At 40.2% G+C, this 19990-nt stretch overlaps 1 protein-coding gene across 1 annotated transcript; it reads right to left on the reverse strand.

Moving 5' to 3' along the window:
• Positions 1–2551: 2551 nt before the first annotated feature.
• Positions 2552–18568, reverse strand: LOC150091394 (uncharacterized). The gene is made up of 4 exons (XM_090390198.1): positions 18539–18568; positions 16962–17233; positions 14196–14320; positions 2552–3816 (listed from the first exon to the last, which is right to left on the reverse strand). The coding sequence occupies exons 1-4, from the start codon at positions 18566–18568 to the stop codon at positions 2552–2554; spliced, it is 1692 nt and encodes a 563-aa protein (XP_090246324.1).
• Positions 18569–19990: the final 1422 nt, after the last annotated feature.

Genomic DNA, 19990 nt, shown 5'->3' on the forward strand with positions numbered 1-19990 from the left:
GTGGTCTTGAATTGGCAGAAACCTCCATTAGTCTGTACGGTGACAATTCCAGAACAGTGAAGAATAAAAATGATTCCAAATTTCGTGGTATTAGAAACTGGATCGGATTCACTTTTCATTTTGCTAATTTATTTGAAAATCTTTTTTCGTGGAAAAAAATGTAATCAATTCCTCGCTGAATTCGCTATAACTGATAATATCGATGCGAGAGTCTGCAGGCCTTCGAAATGCGCACGTGAATTTTATTAAATAAATAAATAAAATTTCAGAATCACAATTTGTTTTCAAAAGGTCCTTAATAAATAAAGTAGTAAAATAACAGGGAAATACGATTTAATTAATCGTATTTTGCAGCAGATGCAAACCTCAGCAATTGATTTTTGCTGAACAGCATTTTATTCGCAACTCAAATCCATGCGTTAGTGCATGCAATGCATTCTTTTCAGGAGCAGAACAATTGTTAAATAGACTGCCCGCAACCCACCTTATGATGGTGGTAGCACGACTGCCCCACTAACCCCCTTCCCTAAAGAGTAAAGTCCGCAGCGAAAACGCTGCGGAGTTTAGTCTATTCGCGTCCCTAGCCCTATCAAATTTTCGTGTACCCCTCTTCGCGAAGGGCGGTTTGTCTGTTGTGAGGGGAAAACCGGAGTCAATCTCCGTGAAAAACCTCACGACCACGGTTTGAGACCGCCAAACTCAATGCTGAATTGCCCCTGGGAAAATTCCCATGAAGGTAGTAGCTGGAATTGAACCTCGATCAGCTATTCAGCAAGCCGGCAGCGCTGCCGCAAGGCCACCGTGGCCCTGTATGCTTTCGCTTTAATTTCAGTATTTCACAGTATTTCTAATGTGGCGTCATTGCTAAACTTCTGTTACATGCAAGGCCATAATTGCGCATATAATGCTAAAGGAATAGTCCCAAACTCTCTGAGTTGCATGTTTGAAAATATAAGCGGAGGAGGAATTTCAAAAAAAAAAAAAAAAAGATTTGTATTCAGCTAGAAGTAGCTGGGATAGAAGGTTGAAACAAACACTTTTTATTATCTTTTTTATTTATTACACTTTTTCAATATAGTCCCAGGCAGAATGACACATTTCTATACACTTCCGCAGGCCAGCTTGTAGAAGTCCTCTGACTGTCCTGCAAACCATTACTCGGCTGCAGAAATCACCTCATAATCAGGCAAAATGTTTTCGACAAAGAAAGGACTTAAGAGGAGGGTGCAAATTCGATGGAGTAAGCAGGATGCGGTATTCAAACCCACATTAGTGGACACACCTCATTGCAGCATACGAGGAATTTGCAGGGGCATTATCATAGACCAGGCACATACCTTTCGAGAGTTCCCCCCCCCCCCCTTATAGCAGCACACAGCATTAGGAGGAAGTTGGAATAATACTTCGCCGTCACAGTACAACCCTTTTGGGACTAATCTGTTAGTGTTACACCTTGCAAAGGCTGGCAGCATTGCCTTTTTTGGGAGGGGGGTGATTCTGCATGCTTCTGTTGTTCTCACATTTGTTTAGTGTCTGGATCGTAGTGATGGATCCAAGTTTCATCCACGGTGACTAGCTGTGAAAAAACTCCTCCTGCATTTCCTGGCACATCGACAACATTTCATATGTACATTGTGCCCTTTCCTTCTCTGGTTAGGGGTCAGAGGACTGGGAACCCATCTAGCAGACACTTTACTCATATCCAACTGTTGATGGATGATGTTCTCCACGGACTCTTCACTAACTTGGAGCTCAGCAGCTAGTTTTTTGACACTAATACAACGATCTACCAGGATTAATGTCTCAAATTTTGCAACACTTCTATTAAAAAAGTTGCTGGGCGTCCTGGGATTTCTTCATCATGCACCGAGGTTCTTCCACATTTGAATTGTTTATACCAATGTGCAACAACGCTAATCTGGACAGTCTTCTCCATAAACAGCGACCATTTCTTCGTGAATTGTTTTGAGTGTTTTCAACAAACAATTATCCTTCTATCACAACTACTTCTCGATAAATGCCAATCTTTTTGACCCCCCTGTAAATGACGATACATAATTACACAATTAGCAATCATATCTTTCGTTGTAGACGCTTGCAAATTCAACAGCTTTGTCTCTTAATTCTGAAAACTAAAACTAAAAAGCAAAGCCGATCTGTAGTTTCAAAATTCTCTTCTGTACTTCTCTTAGTAAAATATAATTATATAATCATCGTGATAAAACATTTTAAATTAATCCAAAACTGATTTAAGAATAAAAATTTAGATTTTATATTACATCTTAATTGATAAGATGTAATTTAAAGATTGAAAATAAATAACTTATCATATCTAAAAGACTTAATATGTGGAGAAATAAATCAGACAAAAGAATTAGTAAGAAGATAAAATGGAAAACATAAAGAAAAGAAATCACGTGCTAGAATAAAACTTAAGACATTGATTTAACTTAACAAGAACTTAGGAAGAAGGATTTATTATCACTCGCCACTCTGTCCTTAACTTCGAGGAAATATCTTTTTCTTAAAGACAACAGTTAAGTTCAAGAAGTTATCTAGAAAGAATCTTGAGGATTTCTGTACATATCTTCTTTGGGTCGTTTTCCTGAGGGTGCATCGTCATAGCAACGGCCACACATTCCTTAGGAAATAAAGAAGATAAATGATAGGACACCGATTCGTGTGCAACGTTGGGCATCGTGGAAGGTATGGCACAGTTCATTTCCCAAAGGGCCTTGTCTGATAGCGAAATGTTGTTTAAAGAGTCCGCTATCCCTGCTAAGGAATCGATGTCGCTGACCTTCGCTTCAAACTGCGGTGTATTATCACATGTTTTCAAGTTCGACGTTCCGTTGCCATTCATTTGAACTCTCCAGGTTTCTCCACTAGGGGGCATTAGGATCTGCTGGAAAAGGGAAGCGTGTGCACGAAGCTCCTTCCAATTTGTCTCTGCCGGTTGGGAACTAACAGGATATTGCTTCGTTTCAACGTCCACTTTTCTGCGCACTGGTGGTGCCACCTTGTGAGGAGCATGTGCAGCTTTTCGCAAATATCCTCTGGTCTTTTGCCCGTTTTCGTAGAGTCTGTGCAGAGGGATCTGCTTTTTATGCGCGGGGTCGTTTTCTATCTGACAATGGTTTTGCTTGAACTTTCCTGCGTATGAACCTGACATTTTCAGGGGACAAGTAGTCTGTACGTTGGAACTGAATCGTCTGCACTGAATCGGTGACAGACGCTTGTGGCTATCGTTTGGACTCTTCGGGTTGGTGGCGCCATCTATCGCGCAATGTTGAGAACAGCACCCCGAGCGATTTTTGTGATCGAACCACATCCTCCCGTTGTTCTTCGATTCGGGATCGGACAGTTGCTTAGCCACAGACAGGTGATCGCCTCCCATCTCGAGGAATCTATCGGCGCACATCGAAATTCTATCCGGAAGAGATGAAGAAAGATAAGCCCAGTTATTATTTTTCGACTCGGGAGATTTGAGGGACGGAGGAGAAGCCGATGCATTAACTGCGGAGGGGACCTCCTGCGAGGTAAGATTAATATCTGTTGGAAACAACTGGCTCTTTACGGTGAGCGGCTGATGACGTCTGCCGGATGCGAGCACGGGGTCTGTCTTATTGCTTCTCACCGCGACACGCTGCATTTCGTAGAATTTGCAAATATTTTTCGCTTCACCGCTAAGTGCGTCATTACGATGAAAGACTCCACCAGAGACTTGGTCGGCGTGGCTAATTTTTGGAAAGGAAATTGTCATCGGATTCTTGTTGGTCGTCACGGCCACAGAAGGAATTATCCGCATCGTTGGAGCTGCAAGAAAAGAAAATTTTACATTAATAGTGTAAGTTGCTGTATTTATAGGGAAGCTGTCCATCTGAAGAATAAATAACAGTTCCAGCGAGTCAAAACTAAATAAAACTGCACACAACAAAGGGGACTATTTAATAAAATCAACCACTGCATGAATATCTTTTCATCGAGCAGTATGATTTCTCTAGAATACGTTCTGCCTAATTTTAAGGCAGAATATCACAACTGCTCTTTCAATTCTAAAAAGAAGGCAGATTTTTTCCCCTCAATAATAAAACAGACGTGCGCCTTTTTTTAATTTTAAAAAGACAGCGTTCTCTTTTCAAAATCCTAAAAAGGCAGGATTGAGAACAAGAAAAGGTCAGATAGATACTAACAAGTTCTACAATAGATTCTACCAATCATATTATACCAATTCCTTAAATGCTAATCTCCAGGTAATTCTTCAGTGGGGCAAAGACAACTTAGTTGATCTCAGTCCTGTCTTATATCTCGCAAAAAGGATCCTTCTGCTCCTATTCTTATATTCGATGACACTCCGATTTCAAGGCAAGATCATATTGGAGGTTACTGTGACTTCTAACCTCCATTAACCTAAGCATATTACTAATATTGCTTCCTCTGCATCGAAAAAACTGGGTTTTTGAGATGCAAATCTCAAATCCGCCCTACCATGGAATATTGTTCCCATATCTGGGGCGGTTCCCCCCAAAACCTCTCTTAGGTTTCTAGATTCCATTCAGAAGAGGGCAGTTACGTTAATTAATGATTCATCTCTAACAGAGTCTCTCCACTCGCTGTCTCATAGACGTACTGCTTCTGCTGCATGCCTTTTCTAAAACTTCCATGGGCACTGTTCTTCTGAATTGGCTTCTATAATTCCCTCTATCTCTTTCAAAACAGTCCGAACACGTGCCGCCACCAGCCAACATCCATTTACTGTCCAACTTCAAACTCACAGAACCAACTTTTCATCTTCTTCGTTTATTCATTCAACTGCCGTTTTCTGGAACAACCTCCATTTACTGAAAATTGCAATGTACAGAAATTCGAGTCTAATGTCAACAAGTATCATCGTTCATCTTCCGAACCTTTAATCCGAGCACAGTACTAAGTACTATAGGTTCTAATACCTCTCGTGATTGGGATTTTTCATAAAAAAAATAAATGTTGCCTTTTTAATTCTAAAAAGGCAGCAGTATTCTCTTTTCGCAATCCTAAAAAGGCACAAAATGCTGCCTTTTAATCCTAAAAAGGCAGGATATTCTTTCAGATTCTAAAAAAAAAGGCAGCTGACTTCTTTTCTCCGAATTTGTCACTATTTCGGAGAGTTTTCGGCCTGGGTGCACAGGGAATGCAGATTGACTTATATAAGCTAGGCGAGGTGGGTCACCGTTGCCATCTATTTTATCTGTACCAACGCGAACACACTGGCTGATTTGTATTTAAAAATTGAAGTTTTTAAGATTCTGAAAAATGTATTATAATTGCACGGGAACTTACACAAGTTAATTAAAATAATAATAACGACTATCATAATTAGACACGTAGAAGAATTTGGGGCAAAGCGAATCGCTTAAGATTTCACTAATTTTCATTTTCCTGGATATTGTGAGAAAAACATTTTTCTAAATGAAAATGTTTATAAATTAATATATATTAAGTAATGAAAAAGGGTCTCTTGTAACTGAAAATCTCTTTGTATTTACCTGATTTAATATCTGGTTTCTATTGTAATAGTAATTCAAACGTAATACTTTTGAATCGTATATTTGTATTTGTAACCCTTCCTATTTTTGTTCTGCCCAACAACGTGGTCTGATGATGGGTATCGTTAATATGCCTGAAACGTCACCTTAATATATAGGCGAATAGCTTAATAAACTATTTTATTAATTTCACGTGGTATTAAATATAATAATAATCTTAACGTAAATTTTATTATTGAAATATAACCTGTCATTAAAGCAAAAATCGTAAATTAATTTTTTATAATTTTTTTGTACGATTTGTAATTATTTGTTTTGTCCCAACCATGGAAAATTTCAATTACCGTATTCTTCGGACCACAAGACTCACTTTCTCCCGAAAAATATTGTCTAAAATTCCTCTGGTCGGAATGTATATTACAAATGATTTTTTTATTTTAAGTTGGATTATCTTGCTGTTGCTTAGCTTATCCTAGTAAAGTCTTACGCTTATCTCCCACTACAACTTAACCTTTACTACAAAGAACAATATCAATAAAATCATATTTCTTTCTAGAAATCTGAATCAGCAATTCCCTTAATGGCATTGAAGGCGATGAACACTTTAAGGAAAGTGAAAAGTTCAGACCATTACATCGGTAATGAAGAGTGTGGCTATACCGAGTTTTTGAGAAGAGTACATTTCGAACTACATAGTGATCAGTGCCAAGCAGACCGGGGGTCTCCCCCCCCCAACTCTGCGTAGTAACACTGTGATGCATACAGTTCACTGTAAAGGACTAAATGCGTAAGTGTAGTGTTGGGTTGTATTGTTCTTCTGGCCGTTTAACCGCGGGGGCCCCTATTGTAACCCCGTGTTACCTGTCACTCACCATGTGGAGACAGTAGAGGAGAGGCAATGATACTCTAGCAAAGCCCGGCGCAGAGTCACCTAAGCTTTTCATGGTGGGTCCTAAAAAAAAATTATACTCGAGCAAGGGGGAATAGTGCAAGAAGGGAGTGAAGCTGGAAAAAAGTGTAGCAGCTGCCGGAGTTCGGTGGAACAAAGTTGCTCCACCAGACGAAAGGAACAAGTCCCCGGAAAGAGAAGAAACTCACACGGCAAGGGATCACGATAGTAATCGCCGTAGTAGTGGTCGAAGACCACTAGAATCCTATATCCAAAGACAGGATTAGCAAACTCTACCCCGATAAGATCGGGTATTGAACGTTTGATTGGCAGAGTAGAGCCTTTGAAGCTTAGTGTATAGCAAGAGCATTCAGTTGGCTAAAGTCTAGGCATCGTTATGGTTCCCAGGATGAGTAGGCGGTAGGGTCTTCCACTTTGAGAACAAATCTTGGGCAATACGATGAACACATGATAGTACCGTTCTTCTCTAATGAACAAGCGTTCATGTCCCTTTGGTACGTCTTGGATTCTAGTGTAAAAGATGCTACAAAGTTCTTCATTGAGCGGGCAGATGTGTAGTAGCTGGTTTCAGTCCTCGATCTGTCCACAAGAACAATAGAGGTTATCTATTATGCCCATGGAAGTCAATTTTTGATTGATGGAACCATGCTTTGTTAGTAGAAACGTTGCGTAAAGACCTGGGGAGAACCAGGGTGGAGTGTTGGGGGAAAACAAGTGAATCGTCGGTGAGAAATGTTTGTAATTAGACCCTTGTCAGTGTCTGTCCATCTGACCTGCCAGTCTATAGAAGCCGGGCTGCAATTTGTTTTTTTCTTTTCAGTCTTGCTGTCATTGAGGGTGTTGATGGTATACCCAAGGATGGAGGTTGGTAAACCCATGGATAGGTAGTAATACAGTCCTCGACGGATGACTTCTAGATCGAGCGGAAGGACGCCCGCAAGGACCTGGATGGCCGAAGAACTGACCGTGTAGCAGGCCCTGGTGATAGTTAGCAGGATGCATCGCTGGGTAGTTTCTAGCTTGCGCTGGCTGCAGTTCAATGTAGCTCAGTGAAACTTGACCCAGATCCGCATGTAATGAGTGGTAGAAAGATGTATTTCTAGAGCAATTTAAGCGTGTGGCACTTTTGATTTTTTTTTTGGACATATGCGATAAAACCTTTTTTCCCCCCACAAAAATCACCTTCCAAAACCTGGGTGCGTCTAATGGTCTACTGCATCTTATAATGCAACTTCATACTTAAAAGAGATCTGTTATCTATAGTCATGTCTACATCTCGTAAAGTTGGATTTCTCTATGCCCTGACATCCACTTTGCCACAATTTAAACTGACAGATAAATAAAACTTCCCCTGCGCTACATATACAATACTAGAAAGACACAAAATGCAATAACGTTCTTTGTCATTATGTACAGGTACATGTCATAAAAAAGAATACAGCATCGCAATGACATTTTCGGAATGTCTACTTAATTAGAAATTCATTTTTGTCAAAGGACTTTAAATAAAATTTCAACAAAGTCATTTCACGGCAAGGGTTCTGTTATACAAAAATATAACCGGAAAGAGCGGTACTAATAGGCAGTTCTCCATCTTTGCGAGATCGGGTCATTGATGCATGAATAACTTTACTGTGCTGTGGGATCTATCGCTACGATACTCAAACAATCCTGGTTGACATCCTTTCAAGTTGGCTTTTTTAGTGGAGAGAAATTATCTGATGCAGATATTTCCTTCGATTAGCGAGGAAAAAGTCACCACAAAGGCAACTGTCACCACTATCAAACTCAGTTTGGCGAAGCTCTTTTTTGAAAGAATTGAGTGAAGAGGAAGTCAAACGCATCTAATACAATAACCCTCAGGTTTCTGCCTGAATTTCATTCAAAGCTGTGACGAAACACTTCCGGGAAGTGTTTAGTCAATAAAAGATCAAGCTGGAAATGGTTACACAATCCTCCATAGGATTCGAAAGGCTCCACTGAAATTTCATTTTCTTCAAATTTTCATGACGTCAGCAACGAACATAGCAAAGGGCTTCAGCAGAATATTAGCACAGTGGAAATCGATATTGGACAAGCGGAGTCCAAATATGTTTGACGGTCTACTGCTGGACACCCTAGACAGATGCTTCCACTCCAAGATGAAGTTCCATGCAGTGGCAGAAAGTACTATACCGCTAAATCTGCTATGATTAGCGCTCCCGAAGAGTCAAGGGAACCCAACGGTTGGTATAGCATAGTCGTTGAAGAGCACAGAGAACCCTTCAGCAATCTTGCAGGGTAAAATTTGTAGTGTTTGGTTCCTTACAAAGCCGTGCACGTGCATTCTTATTGATGAAATACGTGTTTCTTTCATCTGTATCCCATGTACACTGTAAAAAATAAAGTTATAAGTTTTCTGTTTACACTTCGGGATGGCTACGTAGAGTCAAAGAAGTTTATAAGCTAATACAAGAATTTTTATCGCATTTCGTGGTGTCACGTGCATTCAAACACGTAGCATAACTTTGCGCTAGCACACTGACCTATAGTAAATGCTTTGTTTCCCCTCCTTCCGGGACAATTTTTCTGAGATTAAAACGCAAAAACTTTCTTAATACCCTACTCTTACAGGAAGGGTGTTAAGGCCCCTTAAAGGGCCTTAAACAACATGAGTCCTGTTGTTAAAACAGGACTTCTGGTGGACGAATTTTCACGAGATTTCTTTATTTGCAAACAAGCCTGAAAGTGTAACTAAAAAGGGGATTTCAATTCCATTAATTTTAGGTTTTATTTTATTTTTTAAATTATCTTTGTATTATTAGTAATTTTGACTATAGTAAAGCCAGTATTTGTCCAGCCATCCCAAATTTCTCTGTATAATTTCAGACATTTGGGCATTACTTCAGAGCCTTTGCGTGGGGCGACTCCGTAGCCAGGTGGGCAGGAGCAGCAGTGCGTTGCACACGCTTCTTGATTAGACCGGGGTTCGAGCCCGTCACCACCAAATATGGAGGATGCGGAAAGGTCAGGGAATGACCACCGCATATCCCGGAGCAATATGGCCTTAGTTGCTAATGCTCCTAAAAAAAAAAAAACCAAAAACCTTTGCGTGGTAGCACGGTTGGTATAATCATCATCCTCCCCCACACCGGTGGAAAAGGCCCGATGGTTACATGGCTTTTCGTGCAGCACTCAGAAAAGCAATCAAAGAACAGACGCAATTTACAGACATATGGTTTAAGTCGCTGATGATGCCCCTAAAACCCTAGAAATGATTTTTACATAAAGAAGTTAATAACTTAAATGCTGATGATAACTTAAATTAGAAATCTCTACTACTATATAAGGAAACACAAGATTTAATTCGCTTTCGTTTTCAACCCTGCTAATCGGCAAGAAATTACTTCCAGCATCCTAAAAATAGATCGCTGATATTTGGAGTTTCCGTTTCTCTCTGCAATCATGCAGGATTTCCAGACTGTGATTTGCAACCCATTCTCACGAACATTCTTCTTCGTTCTCTTTTGTCTCTTCGGCTTTTATTTCATTAGCGCGGCCAAGTAATTATTCCGATCTCCAATTAAGCTCATTTTTCCCAGTTAGCCATCAACTGCCGATACTATTTTGTTCTTCTTCCAAGAGCCAGAACTTACATTAAAGCAATGTTTATTTACGTTTAATGGGAACAAGAATCAACTGCTCCGCATTATCGGAACGAAATAAAAGCATTTTAAAACCAAATAATTAGTAATTAAATGAAAAGAAAACATTTTGCGAAATAAATATTCGGTTAAATTTCATCTTAATTCCTTGAAGATTAAATTAATAGACAGAAGAAAACAATATTTGGTTGTTCTCATTTAAGCACAACAGTGTATTGGGAGAACATACCGATGTACGTAATAATTAGGATAAGATGGCTTTTTGTCACCATTTAATAAACTTAATTAAAAAGCCACTACAATTGGAAATCATGTAATTGGAAACTGTTGGTCTTCTTTTCAGGATTATTATAACTCCTTATCAGAAATCTGTGGGATGACTTAAATTCGGCTTGCAGTTCGCTCCTTTCATTACTGAAACAAGTAATTATTGCAGAGGAATTATTGTCACGTCAGTGGCTTAAAATTACACAAGATACTTCTCTATCACCAGCTGAATCGATTTACCTGCAGTAATTCAATCAGTTGGAGCTCTTAAAGATGAGATACTGAGATTCAGCTTATAATATTTTGGCCAGGAAGTGTACGCTCAGTGGTCAAACAATTAGAAACCTTTATGCGATATAATAGGCCACCAAAAAAGGATTCCACTATCCATGCACAAAAATCCTTTTTTGTGCATGGATTCCACTAGTTGTCTCGTGGAGTTTAGCTCCAGATATGACCATCCTTTCATCAGGATATTTGTTAGCTGTTGTATTGTGGTCAGTAGAGAAGAGCGAAGTCGAATTGCTCTTTCTAACGTATCCTGGACATTCTCAATTGCACTCAGATTTGGAGAATTGGGCAGCCAGGGCAAACGTAGGAATGTTCCGCGAACCAATTTTTGCACGATGGACAGTTGTGTTGCCTTGAAAGAATCCGTCACAAGCCGGGTGAAAATAAAACATTGCAGGGTGAAGTTAGTACGACAGAAGAATATTCATTGGAGGTAACGCGACCTTCTAATAATATGAGAGGACTCAGTCAGTACCAACAGAACATACTCCATACCATGATACCACCTCCGAGAGCTTGAGTGGCGGACCCGGGACAGTTTGGATGCATGGCTTCATAAGGTTCACCCCACCATTGGTGCAAAAGAGTGTAAACTGATACTCGTCAAACCACATGATCTTTTCCCATGGTACTACTCCAGTCGAATCTTTCAATAATTGTTTTACACAGAGAGAGAGAGAGAGAGAGAGAGAGAGAGAGGGCTTTCGTATAGGCAAATCTTATCAACTTTAATTCTTTAACTTCTGCCTCATAGTTCAGTAGGAAATGGGTCTTTCTTTGCCTAAATTGAATTTTTCAGTAATCTTTCTGTGGTGTCGTTTTGGAGTACTGACATTCTGCCGCATTTATTCCTTTTAGAGTTGCATTCTCCTTTCATCTTCCACTCATTGCATACGTTTGAGATGGTTGCTTTCGACACACTAACGATTTTCTTCTTTTCTTTTTCTCAGTTGTGACTCCTGCTAAACGTACTCCAACAATAACAACTGTCTGAAAATCAGAAAGTTCACCTGTCATCCCTATGACCGAATCAACTGAGTAAGCCTCAAAGCATACAATATTTATTTTATACGAAGAATTAATTATCTGTCGCTCCTAATTGCAAAAGGTTTCTAATTTTTTGCCAGTGAGTGTATTTAATATGAAATAAAGCAGTAATTCACTTGAAGATCCTTTAAATAGTTAAGTTTCCAATATTTTGGCGCCAGTCGATGTATATTACAATACATGTATTATCAAATGTACAGTATGTGCAAAAATATACAATACAAATAATTAAAGTTACCAAACAGGTGATTAAAGGTGGAGTGGAGGTGGTTATAAAGTTCTGCAGGTGGTCTCCCTGCAATTGAGTGTGAAATGTTACCGAATAGGCAACAGTGCATAGATTAACAGAATCTGTTGTTGCAACACGCGTCAATCTACAAGCATTCATTAGATGTCGATAAATGAGTGAACTGCAGATACATAATTGGTACAATAAATCTAGTGTCATCTGTAAAACGTTTTTCACATCTTCCATAAAAAAAAGAAGAAAAAATACAATGGACTTTGCGAAAAGAAGACCAGAACTTATACGTCAGACAGACACATACCCATTCCTCTACCCTTACTCTTCATGCATTTGCTGGAAATCAAAAACCTACAGAAATTCGAGTTCAATATCAACGTGTCTCAATTCCTCTTCAGCCCCTTGAAAGAATGCTAGTGCTGTTGGTTGTGGTGTTTTGTGATCATCATAAAAATAATACAGTGCAGGTTGTAAAACGGAGAAAGCTAAAAGTTTGCGTTTTCTTTCTAGTACCGTTGCACAACGAAATGTGGTGATTTGCCACTCCAGTTACTATGGTAACTGGTCGTCGTGCCAACGAAACACGTGGACGACGCATAATGTGAGTTGCATAATGATTCGATACACTGTGGAGCGCTAGTGATGGCTAGCGAGTGAGTGTCTCGATTCAGTGACCAGGCCTATCCAGCTTCCTGTCACTGAAGCTATCGACAGAGTTGTTGATTGTGACAGCAGATATAGTAGCGTTTCAGTTACATCGAAAAAATCCAACTATATACTTATCCTCAAAATTTAAAATACGGGATCCACAAACTGCTTTTCGTGGCTGCTGCCACTTTTTTTTTTTGCACTGTTTCTGATGCTAATCAAGAAGCACAGTACACTGAGTGGACAGAAATCATGGGATACCTACCTAGTAACGGGTAAGCCCATCTTTCTGCCCTTATCACACGGCGAGGCATTGAGTCCACTAGTTCACAAAAGCGTTCCACAGGTATTTCCATCAATGCTTGCTGCACCGCTGCCATAATTCCTTCACATTCCTCGGTGGAGGATCCAAAGTTAGAACGGACCTTTCCGCAGCATCCCAAAGCTGCTCCACAGGGTTCATGTCCGAAAACGGGGAGGCCATTCCCCATTCCATGGTGGTAAAATCTGCGGAATGCTCTTCAAACCATGTTCTAGTCACCACAGCTCTGTGGGAGGCGCATTGTCCTGCAGGAAGAGTCCATTGCCCTGTTAGTGCACGATGACCATGAAGAGACCAGATACTCTGCAAAGATCGTCACGTAACCTGGACCGTTCAGAGATTCGTCTAGACGTACCAGAGGTCCCAACGTATGCCAGTTGAACACGCCCCAGACCATTGTCGGCCGTCCACCTGCCTGAACAGTTTCTTGTTGACATGGCGGGTGCAGTTTTCGCCAGATACGCACCCTCCCGTCCGCTCGAAATAACTGGACTCATCGGACCAGAAGACCTGTCTCCTATCATCCAAGGTCCAATGCCGATGTTCTTTCGTCCAGTTGAGGCGTAGTCTTGTGTCGTGGTGTTAGCAATGGGACTCTGGTGGGTCGGCGGCCCACCAAAACCATCAGGCGATCATTAACCTATTTCGGTTAATGATCGCCTGATGGTCTTGGTGGAGACGTTTCTGGCACTTGCTTCGTTCAAGTCGGCGGTGATTTGTGCCACTGTCGCTCTCCGGTTGGCTTAAACAATGCGAGACAGATGTCGACGGCCGCATTCATCCACCACCTTTATCTGTCCACAGCGCTAAAAGTTAGGAAAAATCCCATTCTCTGACATCACCGCGGATAGGCTACGGCCTCGGTAGCGGATTCGGCGAATGGAGGTTAAAATGGAAATGTCCACAGCGCTATGTTATTCCGGAAATGGCGTATTCCCAATACATTCTTGATACTGTCGAACGGGGATAGTGCAATTTCTGTACCACCTCGGCGATAGTGACCCATGCGTCGGGCACCCACTATCATTCCTCTTTCAAAGTCGGTTAACGACGTTTATCCATACTGATAAACGAATTACCGTCTACGTGAACGCAGTGTACCTATATACCTGCCAAGCGATGGGTTCGTCCAGCGAGAGGGGTGACAGCGTCGCGTTGCCCAAGAACCAGCGGCGCACTATGGCCATAGATGTCGATGCGCCTAAGAAATGCCCAAACAAACCAACCGAGGAACAAGGTATCCCATTAATTCTTCCTTTCAGTGTAATAATAAATAATTAATAAAATAAACTATTACCAGTGTCGAAACATGCTGCATTTGGACTTCCGGTAGATGGCGTTACATTATGTTGATGTGGTTTTCTCAGAAACATTTCCAAGCACGGTCCCATTGCACCTAGAGGATGTTCCACAGGTATAAACCTAAAACATAAAGTACTATTGTGGAACAATGTTCAAATGCCTATTAGTTTAGAACAGCGGTTCCCAACCGGTGGTTCGCGAACCCCTGGGGGCTCGCGAAAGTGTTCCAGGGGGTTCGCACTAAAAATTCTATAATGGCGTCTGCTTAGATTTATTTACATAGGTATATTATTGTAAACTACAAAATATATACATAATAATAAACAATAAAGTAAAATAAAATTAAATAAAAAGTAAAAAATTTCCAAAGAAAGAAACCACATCTCCCATAATTCCTTTCCTTATAATTAGTTTACTATCTTACAGTATATCATGTTAAATACTGTAAATTTGTTTTCCATTCTAATTTTTTATTTTTTGATTCTCAAGCACCACTGTTGTGTACTTTTTTTTTTTTTCTTTTTTAGAATCTATAGTACTTACTACCGTGCATGGGTTGAAGGTTGAAAGAAGATACTTGTTGACATTGGACTTGAACTTCTGTTGATTGTAATTTTCAGGAAATACATACATAAGAAGGAAATACATAAGAAGAAAGGTCGTTCCAGAAAACGGCAGTTGAATGAATAAACGAAGAAGATGAAAAGTTGGTTCTGTGGGTTTGAAGTTGGACAGTAAATGGATGTTGGCTGGTGGCGGCACGTGTTTGGACTGTTTTGAAAGAGAGAGCGGGAATTATAGAAGCCAATTCAGAAGAACAGTGCCCATGAAAGTATCTGTAGAAGAGGCATGCAGCAGAAACAGTACGTCTATGAGACAGCGAGTGGAGAGACTCTGTTAGAGATGAATCATTAATTAACCTAACTGCCCTCTTCTGAATGGAATCAAGAAGCCTGAGAGAGGTTTTGGGGGCATCGCCCCAGATGTGGGAACAATATTCCATGGCAGGGCGGATTTGTGTGCTTGTGCGAAGAGAGATTATAAGTCAGGGTTATCCCCAGAAGAGATATATCAACTTGCCTAGAAATCAGAGTGTCACCAAAGATAAGCATAGGAGCATGAAGAATCCTTTTTGCGAGATATAAGACAGGACTGAGTCTTAGAAGGATTGAAATTAAGTTTTTTTTGTTTTTTTTTATTAGTTGTTGGCGCATCGACTTCTGTGGCCATAATGCACCTCCCAAAGTTTTTGCGTTTTACTCTGATCCAAGCCCGAGCCGGGATTCGAACCCGCGACCTTTGGATTGTCAGACAGGCACTTTACCCACCTGGCTAGCCCCGTCGGCGAGATTAAGTTATCTTTTCCCCACTACCATTACCCGGAGACCAGCATTTAAGGAATTGGTAGCGGATATTCAAGAAGTTGAAGCTGATTGAGCAGGGAAAGGTTTCTCAAAGTGGAATGCAATGTGCTATCATCAGCAAAACTATGGATAGGATTTCCAGTCAATGGAAGAAGGTCATTAATATACAAGACGAAAAGAGTAGGAGAAAGAACTGAATCCTGGGGAACACCGAAATTAGAGGAGTAGTTAGAAGACAGAGAGCCACCTACCATTAACCAGTGAGCGGTCAGATATAAAACTCATACCCAATTACAAAAAAATAGTTGGCAAACCATAGGATGGAAGCTTGTTTAGAAGACCTTCATGCCAAACACGATCGAAAGCCTTTGAGATGTCAAGAGCAACTACTTATGCTTCACCGAACCTTTCCATTGAATTAGTCCATAAATGGGTAACATAAGCCAGAATATCACCAGTGGATCGACACTGACGGAATCCATACTGGCGATCGTTGATCAGACGGAAGGTTTCTACGTAGTTTAAGAGTTGGCGGTTAATTGATTTCTCCATTACTTTAGAAAGAGTAGAAGTAATTGCAATGGGACGATAATTGGATGGGAGGGATTTGTCACCCTTTTTAGGAACTGGCTGGATATGAGCAAATTTCCAAGCAGAAGGAAAAACACCTTTGGAATAAGAAAGTGAAAAAAGCAGCAAAGAACAGAAGTAAGTTCACGAGCTCAGGTTTTGAGAACAAGTAGAGAAATACCATCAGCACCTGATATTTCTTAGCAATCAGATTCATCAAAATCCTGACATCCTTTTAACGGTAGACCACAGGAGACATTGAATGGAATGGTTTGAGGTGATTTACCAAGATCATCAATACATGAGTTGGAAGGAAAATACGATGCTAGCTGGTCAGCTTTATCTTTGGCTGATGCGGCAACAGAACCGTCTGGTTTTGACAGAAGTGGGAACAGAGGTGGACAAAAATTGCAGCCAATAGTTTTGGCAAGAGACCAGAATGGACAAGAAGCAAGTTTTCTACTCTTAGCCTGTTCGAAATCTAGTTTGGACTGATTAATAACTGCTTTACAAAGTATAAACGATACTTAATAATAATTTATATTATTACGCTATGTCGCTTATAAAAACGTAGTACTGGAAATATTTTATAATAAAAATTCAGAAATACTGTATTATACGATTTCAGAGAATATAGGCTTAGTGGTTCACTTTAAAAATATTATGTTGAAAGGGATTCGCTAAAAAAATTTTACGTTGAAAGGGGTTCGCGAGTCAAAAAAGGTTGGGAACCGCTGGTTTAGAACATTTTGAAACACAGCAACTGAAGTTTTTTAAACTTTATTATCGCTTTTTTCTGTCAGTGATGACACCAAAAAGCCACCTACCTGTCTTTTTCAAACCTAAAGTGCAGTAGATTTTGCTGAACTGATTTCTGATACTGCTTCTCTTTCGCCAGGTCCTTGTATACGTCATTAGATACGATAACTCCTTCCACTTCAGCCGCCAACTTCAGAATATAGCGATCATCCTGGCAGATCACATGACGACCTGCCACGTGCCTGGAAGGAGTGAACACCAATAGACGCTCTTTCTCCAACCGAGAAAGGATGCTCGAATCTGTGGTAACAGGACAGAAAATTACTATTAGAAATTGCTCCTAAAACAGAATATAAATTGTATTTCACATGAAAAAAAATCCACATTATTTAGACCTAGAAAGGACCCTAGCCCTATACCAGCTTAAATATTCTCTAGATCTTAACCACTAAGAAATTACCGGAAAATAAACCTTTCGCTATTCAAATATAAAATAAGACACCGCTGGCTACGAAGATGTTTTTACCACAGCTTAGTATCGAAACCCTAGCAATCACCTAATGACGTCAGTAATCACAGTGTAGTATATCTTGGAGCAGCCAAATCCCTTGGAAGATCCTGTTGTCGAGATTACAACAGAAACATGATCGACAAGGAAGGTACAAGAATCAACTGTGAAGTGGCGAAAACAGTGTGTGTCTTTCTGTAAAATAACATTAGCCTTCTGTGTCGAAACTTCTTTTAGTCGTCTTAGATAGTTTATTTTTCTTAGGTTTTTTTTTAGCTTTATTTGGCAACATTGCCAAGCAATTTTTAGTCTAAAACGAATTACAAATTCTTTGTTTAAGGCTAACTTGGACCAAATCGTGGACAAAACCTAAGAAAAATAAACTATCTAATAATCGTGGACCAAACGATTCTTCGAATCGTTTGGTCCACGATTTGTCCAGATCGTCTGCCTAAAATTTTTTTATTGTTGTAATTTACACTCAGCTGAAAACAGATCGTCCACCAATGAACATTACATTAATGTCAGTTTACAGCTTTTGTTGTTTAAAATTCGATTCCCATTTACAGTGTATTTTACGAAGTCTTGTCTATCTTAATTGCATGCCACGTGAAAGTGCGGATTTATCAGTGAGGTCAGCCAAAATGCGGATGTTGGTAACGGCTACTAAGAACTTTATGCGTAATGATCTTTGAGCCTTACACGACCTTCTTGGATAAGAGAAGCATTCGGTCCCATTCACACAACGAACTCTGGGCGAATTGACAATACTGAAAGGGGCCAAGCGCCAATTCAGTGCGTCGGACGAAGGTCACCGCACCGCGTTAACGAAATAGCTTAGGGGAGGTCTCGAATGGCATCACGTGAGAGGTCCTGAGTGATTAACGACGTCCTATGCATGCGTGATGTTATTGTTACCTTGCCGAACGTGTCTCGTGGCAGGCACGCGCGGGTAATCATTACCGTTGTAACCGAAGGTGAGACACTTTCATTGTACGCTGGCCCACGTACAGTCTTTACCCTAAATTTCGTGATTAGTAGGTGCAAAAACCCTCCATTTGCTTTTAACTAGGGTGGTAGCCGAATATTTCTACAGGGTGGGTGGTGTTCGAGACACGCACGTTTTCCATTCAGTACTCTTTCCCACACGTGTTCATATTCCGGCATCTTGCATCATCGCCTAATAATACTTCATCCGTTCCTGGCTATTGATTGAAATTCCACGCATATAAGGTCATCGTGGAGAGGTTTAATCGATAATGAATTGCACTTGTCCGGTTGATAACTGAATGAAGTTCGTCTTAGGGTCTTTCATTGCGGGTACTCAATCAATCGCCGTATCCGGAATGTATTGCTTTACATTTTGGGCTCGTTTGATTATCAGAAAATGTACTTTGGGAATTCCAAACTTCTGTACTCTAATCAAGAAGTGGTTACAAAAAAAAAAAAAGGTACAGAATACAAGAATTGAGTGAGGGACTTAATGAGGATGATCCGGATTAAGTCCGTGACGTTCAATTTGCAGAAAATGATTCACCGAATATTGCGAAAATAATGAAATTTGTCCAATGAAATCGTGTGATCTTTTGAGGCAACTCTCAAGATCGATGGACATGCATGCAATTGTATTCATTGGGCCACGTTAATGTCCAAATTGAAAAGGAATTAAAATGTTCCCAGATGTCACGATTAATATTAATGAACGCAAATTATACATTTCCATCCTCGGGGTGACTGGAAGATATCAGGGTTGCAACCTATCTTTATACTGTTATGTAATAAGAGTCACATAGCAACGCCACCATTAAAAACTCGGCCATTTTAAATTCTACCTTACCGGAATATCAAAGAATGCAATGAAGGGCGAGTTGGTCTTCCTTGGACAATGATAGTAACAGCAGTCCTCCTTGACACTGATTCTAGAAGGTGTGCATTGTCGCTACCTTATGGGTCTTTCCAAATGATCCCACAAGTTCATAATTACGTGAAATTCCGGGATGTGGCAAAGAGGATGTCACACACGTGCACTTTGTATCAAATACAATGCAAATAGCAAGCAAGTCATGTGATTGTGACACGACTTTATTAGGTAAGTGCACCTAATAAAGTGGACACTTGGGGGTTAATTTAGGGCACTCTTTCTTCGTTGCGGTTTCCTACACACTCATTCATACAAGTACATAAACAATGGGAAAAAGGATCCCCTTCCCCTCCCCAACACTACGTATACCTTTATAAACGGATGTTTCTCATGCGCAAAACAAACTGTTGTTCCCTCGGATTTTATATTATCCACATATAGATGGCAATCTCTTTGTATGTTGAAGTTATCTCAATGTGGTGAATTCACTTTTGACTTCCATTGTGATTGATACACCGTAACGTGACAATGAGGCAGTTTGCTTGCTCTGCACCGAAGAACAACGAATTCATGAAAATCTAATTAACCAGCAATGCCGGAAACAGTGGCCATAAGTTATCACTAATTGGCAGACCAATGAAGAATACAAATTATGACTCTTTTAAAAAAAAATCGAAGCAGAAGCACTGAGACGTGCATCTGCAATTTTATTACAGAAAATGTACAAG

This window comes from Mastigoproctus giganteus, chromosome 1, assembly GCF_048544385.1.
Source record: "Mastigoproctus giganteus isolate SK-2022 chromosome 1, ASM4854438v1, whole genome shotgun sequence".
Classification (NCBI taxonomy): Eukaryota; Metazoa; Arthropoda; class Arachnida; order Uropygi; family Thelyphonidae; genus Mastigoproctus; species Mastigoproctus giganteus.